Here is a 6,800-nt window from a genome sequence, read left to right as displayed (position 1 = left end):
TTTACTTTATAAATTGGTCACTTGTATTGTTAAAACCGTTGAGGAACTTATAGACCCGAAAGGGCTAAGATTTCTTAACTTGTAAGTATCACATTCTACATTGAAAAGAGTAGTCGCGATCCTCCAAAGTGGGGTGCAAATAGATAGGGAGATAAGATTTGATGGGCTATAACAAGTACAAAAATGGTTCTAAAATAAATGAATTGAAAGTAAGAGTTGATAGTATGACATAAAACACTTGTTGTACTGAACAAAATATGTAAATAATCCTTAAACCCATTATTAAGTTTATTTTGTTTAGTACAACATAATTGTATCTGATATTTTTTTTCTTTAGTAAAATTGTGTTTTATGCTATGCTATAAACCCTTACATTCAAATCATGTATTTTAAAATCCTTTTTGTCCTCGTTATAGCGAATTTAAGGATTATTTATATGTTTTGTTCAACACAACATGGTTGTATCTGAGTTTTTTCTGTACTACAACCACATGTTTATGCCATGATATGAATCCTTACATTCAAATCATGAATTTCAAGAACCTTACAACTGTGTTGTAGTTAATAAAATACGTAAATAATCCAATTTTTTTATTGGAGTGTGGACGTCGAGTAACTTCCAGACTCCACATAAAATTTTATAAGATGGTGGTAAGACCTGCAATGCTTTATGGCGTAGAATGTTGGGCTTTAAAAATGAAACCTATGACTAAGTGTTGCTGAGATGAGAATGCTTAGGAGGATGAGTGGTTGGACACTGAGAGACAAAATACGAAACAAATTTATTTGTGAAAGGGTTGTTGTAACTCCAATGACAAACAATATTAGAGAGTCGTTTTAGATTGTTTGATCACATTAAACGTTGACTATCTAATGGTCGAATTTGAGGAGTAGAAGCTTTAGATTCAACATATGTTAAGAAATGCAAAGGTAGACCTAAAAAGATGTTATGGTGGGCGTATTGTATCAAAAAATGATCTTAATCTATTAGAATTAAATAAAAAAATAACACTCTAGGACACAAAGGAGAAAAAATATTCATGTAGCTAACTCTAGTTAGTGGAATAAAGTCTTGTTGTTGTTGTTATTTTTGTATTTTAATTGAAAAGTGCATATACATATCTCAACTCAAAAGGCTTGGGATCTCTAGCAACAATTTTATAAAATATACCTTAGAGAAAACAAGATTTCAACAACGTTCAAGAGCTATTTTTAGGGTCTGTTTGGGACAGACGCAACTTATTGAATAATCTGCTGATAAACTGATTAAAAATAATCTGTTTGATAAACTAGGTGCGGTGGCTATTATAATTTTTTTTTGGGAAAAATCAAACTGCCGTCAGAAAGTCGCCACCACACCTAGATAGGTGCGGTGTGAAAAAGTTGTTTTCATCGTTTTGAAAACGCATAAGCTGCCAAAACACAATTTACCCAAACAGACCAGATGCGTTTTCAAAATGTCAACGCACCAAATAAGCTGCCCCAAACGGACCCCTAATCAACATGGAAGAACCATTTATCAGGCAGTCATTGCATCTGGTTTTCACGATGACTGAAGAGAGAGGAGAACAATAGGTTTTATAGCCTCCTTTGACAGAGTACTTATTCTATGCCTATTTATGAGTTTAAGGTGCTTATTTCGTAAATATAAGAGTTTAGCTGTGATATATGTAAATTCGTACATTTTGAGTGCTATATATATATATATGTAAAAACGCCTTACATTTAAAACTAAAAAATATATTTTAGGTGGAGGAGGATAGATATCAAGCTTTAGCTACAAGTATATGTGTATTATTTATCTAAATTTCTAAGAAAACTACGGTATTTACATGGAGAAATTTTTCATGCGGAGTTTGGACACAATTATGTGTGTGGCTTCTAGTAACATGCCACCACATAGATGTTATTGTGAGGTTATTGAAGTAAAATCCTAAAGATTATTGGGGGTTCTTATAAGGGTTGATAAAGGGGTTAATGAAGTGGAACCGTAGAAATTATTGAGGAGTTATTAAAATAAAATTAGTAAAGTTATTGGAATGAAATTACGGAGATTATCTTAAAGTTATTGAGAGAGATTATTGTCATGTTATTGAAATTAATATCTTAATGTCTCAATTTTCCCTTTCGCTTGCCGCTTCTAATATTTTAGCCGCTTCTCGCTTTATCCTTGCTCCGGAGTCCTCCCGCATATTTTCTCATGGAAACCCCTTATCCAACTGTCGAGAACCTCACCTCCACTCTTCCCACCGGCGACTCTACTGAACCTCACAGCGCTCTGTTCCTCGTCCTTGGCTATCTCCGGCTGCCAGAGCTCCTCGCATTTCGGCAAGTGTGCAGGGCTTTCAGGGATGAGATCGCCGCCGACGAGACGCTGTGGCGCCACATCACCGTCGAGCCACCGCTAAGCCTCCGGCTCTGTGACGAAAAACTTTTTTGGATTACATCCTTTGCGAGGGGAAATTTGAAGTCGTTAGCGTTGACGCGTTGCTGGCGGATCACTGACACCGGTCTGCTGCAAGTTGTTGATCAAAACCCTTACATTACGAAGGTGTGTATGCTCTGTTGTATAAATATGATTCTAAGATATCTAAATTTAAATATTATGGTGCTTTGGATAAGTATTGAGTTAATATAACTTTTTTTTAGATTTTAAAAATCTGTGATGTTTCTGGCTAAAATCTAACATCTGTTGAGTGTTTTGAGAAATTCAGTTGTAATCTCTTGGAACCCTAGAAGGGGATTTGTGTGAATGACTCTGGCTGCCACCTATCAGCTAAGAAAGAATTTGAGGATCTATTCTTGTGCAAGATCAAATAATGTTCGTGAGCACGGAGCAAAGATCTCCATGGATCCAGATATTTCAAGTATCCACATAATTTATACTTTTCTCAACGGATATCTTTGATCAAATTTTGGCCTCTCCTTACTCTTCAAGTGAAGCTAGGGGTCTATTTAAAGGCTCCATGAGAGGGACATTTTGGTCATTCGGCAAATAACTTCTATAACCACCTGATCGAACTACCTTCCTTGATTCCTTTTGATCATATAATTTTTTTTATGATTTGAGTGTCTTAATTATCTCAGAACCAGGTGATCTTGAGCTCGTTGTATTCCTTTTATCGAGACACTCAATTTAACTATTGGTACGTGAAATGTAGAGTTCATTTGACCCTTCAATTATCTACCCAAAGACTTCAATTGTGGTTCAATGACTTGATTCGCGCTTGACTGGACTCTGATTAGACTAATTTTGATATTATTGGGTTCCTCTCGTCTAGACGATCATTTTAGTTATAAGCTTGCTGAAATTGGAGCTCTATATGATTTTAAATTTGAATATGGAATGTTTTATTGTTCAAAAAATGTATCGAGATTCATGTTTGATGACAAAAAATTTTTATGACGCATCAAGTATATATTATGAAATGAACTGAGATAAGAAGGCAATTGAATAAAATAAATGAGACAAACTATTTTGTAATTAAACTTCAGCAAATTACAGAACTATAATTGGGAGATAATGAAATCAGGAACAAGTTGGCATAGGCTAGCTTCATCACACCCGGGTCCATAGGTCGGTACATCCCAATAACATAGGATGTAATAAAGAATTAATATTAACTCTCAAGATAAATTTCAGAAGCTGTGATCAATTGAAACTGTTTCTTACCCGTTGGAAAAAAAAATTGTACATGAGAATAACAAGTAGAATGTGCAAGGGAAAGCAAAAAAAAAATAAAAGTGATAATTATTGCATCAATAAAATCTTAAAAAAATGGTTAATTTAGAATCAACAGTTCTAGCGAAAGGGAAATCAAAGAAACAAATATATAAGCAAGAAGTATCCAAAAATCAAGATAAGTCTAAATATAAATATAGCTTAAATTTTAGTACCGAATGACATGTGTGTTCTTATAATGATGGTCCAACATGGTCCAGCTAATAATTTGGTATAACTTTTTATATGAATAATTTTTCAATGAATGGGTTTGCTGCTTATGTTTTAGAGTTTTGTCAACATATTCATGATGAATACTGGTGAGAAAAAAAGTAGGTCTTTGCTTCATAGTTAATTATGATAACTCACTAAGGAACTTCTATTCATCAAAAAGCTTAAATTTCAAGACATTAGGGCATATTATATGATCAATAAAAGAGACATAATTTATTGTGTAATAACAGTGTAACAATATCATTAAGTCTTGGGGTTAGCTTAACATGAAATAATAATTTAAATATCAAGTCTTAAGATGATCTAGAGTATGGTGATGTTTATGGTCATTTGTATGAAAATGATAATTGACACATTTCTTTGCTAATATATCCACATGCAACCACATTAGGTATAATTATATATATCAAGAGTTAATTTTTCGGTCATTTTTTATTTATATTTGTATATATCTATAGCCTTCTTTACTATGACACCCAAAAATCAAGAATAGGCACCATCCATGAGAAGTTAATGATTTTTTGTGAACCGGTGAGTATCATTAGCTAATATAGAAAATGATTTTATCAATCTACATATCTATTATAAATAAGCATATATGTCTATATATTACGATCAGGTGCTTGCTAGGGATTCTAAAATGATTTGCAGGAATAAAGTTTATTATATTCAACGTAGGCAGTACGAATAAAAATAGATATTGTTATTATATGAATCATCCAATATTCAAAAATTTATGCAGCAATATATTAAGATAAAATAATGCATAGTAGTTGATATTTTATCATAATCATTAAAAGAATTCTATGATAATCATGCATTCAAATCTGAATAAAAGTGCAAGATTGGCAACCTACAAAGTATCTAATAATCTATTACAAATATTAATGATAACATCCTAATGAAGAATGATTTGATTACCCTCTAATAAATAAAATTTATCTTAATATAATTGGTGTGAAATTTGAAGTTTAATTGAGAACCAATAAATCACAATATGTTAAAGAAAAGGAAAGTTCTACACATGTGGCCTTTGAATTAATATGTAATCTATAAAAAAAGTATTTAAAGCACGAGATAATAAAACTGAAATTAATTAGAAATCTTAAATAAAGACATTGAAAGTCATTTGTCAAACATGATCGATAAAGGTTACTCAATAATCAATCTATGATAATTATTATCATCATAAAATAATACCTTAATAAAATACTAAACTATATCTTTTCTCTAATTTTTATTCAAAACATAAGAGAATTTTATATATCTAAATCAAGGTTTACCTAACATAAATATTAGATCACAATAAATTAGTTAATCTAAAATAAATTTATGTAAGTTAAACTCTCCTTACTTGAGTATGGAAGACAGAGAGTGAATTGTTGTTGGCGACTTGGATAGAATGTAAGGGAGAAGGCCCGCAAAAGTGTTGCTTGCCTAATGGATAAAGGAGAAGGGCTCAAAGGAGGAGGATAAAAGCGGGGGTCACTGTTGGCTGCTTGCCGACGAAATGAGAAGGAGAAAATGAGGAAGATTCAGTCAGTGGAAGCATTGCGACTATATGGGAGAGAGGGATCAATGCTCTAATGTTGTTCTTCTTATATCGAGAGCTTAAGTGGTATGGATTGCATTGACTGTGCAAGAATGATGATAAAAGGTAACACTTACTCGACAGTATCTATTCCTTATCTGCTTATATGCTGTATCAGTTGTAATAACATCCTTGAAATGTGAATGCTCAAGAAGAATTTTAGCATCAACCTAACATAGATATGTAAGTTGCTCAATAGTTTCTAACAATAAAACATATAAAAATGATGAGTTTTCCAAATTTTGTTGTGAAAACTACCTTAATAGACTTGCAACTTTATGCTTAAAGTCATGCTTTCTTGCTTCTTAGGTATAATAAGATCTAACTGAGTGTATCCAAGTTATTTCCAACCATTACTCTGTCTACGAGTATAATAATATATTGCTTGTGTCCAGATTCTATAGTCATATGCTAAATCAGATTCAAAACTTGTGCATTTGTTATCTTCGTTCAGAACAAATCATTCTCATAGTTATAGAAGATGAAAAGCATGGCATGCTCATCCCTGAAATCATGAAGTTTATATTTTTTCAGCTTCTTGACCAATAATGACTACATATGCAAATTGTAGGCACATAAGTTATGAGCATAAGAACTTTTAGTGCGACTACCTCTTTTGTCATTCATTCTTATATCACTGTTTGAACTTACAGATACGGCTAATGCTTGTAACCTTACAGTGCTTCCGCGCACACCGCTCTATATTTCCAAACTACCAAACATCATACCAATATTTGTCATATAAATAAACCAATGACATCTATTGGTGATAAAATTTCATAGAATTTCCATAACATATTGATCAAATTTGATATTTATCTAAATTACTCTAAATCCAATAATGTTTTGTGTTGAAATTTAAGGAAATCTCTCTTGGAAATTAAAACAATTGGGCAATCCAATAATGTTTTGTGTTGAAATTTAAGGAAATTTCTCTTGGAAATTAAAACAATTGGGCATGTAGAAAAAAGAGTAAAATGTGAGCATTCAGGCTTATATATATTGCATATTGTTTGTTGAGCATGCACTGCAATCTTACATACATAGCACTCCAATCATTAACATTATATTAAAAGAATATCGCTATTACTTCTTAAAAATGAAACACACCATCCCATGTAATTTTATGATATCAAAATATTATAAATATAAATACAAAATTTTAGGTGTTCGATATATAAATACCTAAGAATTGTATGATATGGAAAAACATATATTCCTCTAAACTATTCTCCGTATTCTTTTAAAAACCAT

The 6,800-nt window shown here is 32.0% G+C and overlaps 1 protein-coding gene across 1 annotated transcript in view; it reads left to right on the top strand.

The window, feature by feature from the left end:
• Positions 1-2,153: 2,153 nt before the first annotated feature.
• Positions 2,154-6,800, top strand: part of LOC110027190 (F-box protein SKIP28) — a gene marked incomplete in the record, with an annotated part of 29,259 nt that continues 24,612 nt past the window's right edge. Inside the window, 1 exon segment of the mRNA XM_020728512.1 lies at positions 2,154-2,551. Within this exon segment, the coding sequence (XP_020584171.1) occupies positions 2,201-2,551 (351 nt within the window).

The sequence above is a fragment of the Phalaenopsis equestris genome, unplaced genomic scaffold (genome assembly GCF_001263595.1).
Source record: "Phalaenopsis equestris unplaced genomic scaffold, ASM126359v1 Scaffold000420, whole genome shotgun sequence".
In the NCBI taxonomy this organism is placed as follows: Eukaryota; Viridiplantae; Streptophyta; class Magnoliopsida; order Asparagales; family Orchidaceae; genus Phalaenopsis; species Phalaenopsis equestris.
The sequence above is the reverse complement of the archived record's forward strand: the minus strand, read 5'-3'. Positions and strand labels throughout refer to the sequence as shown.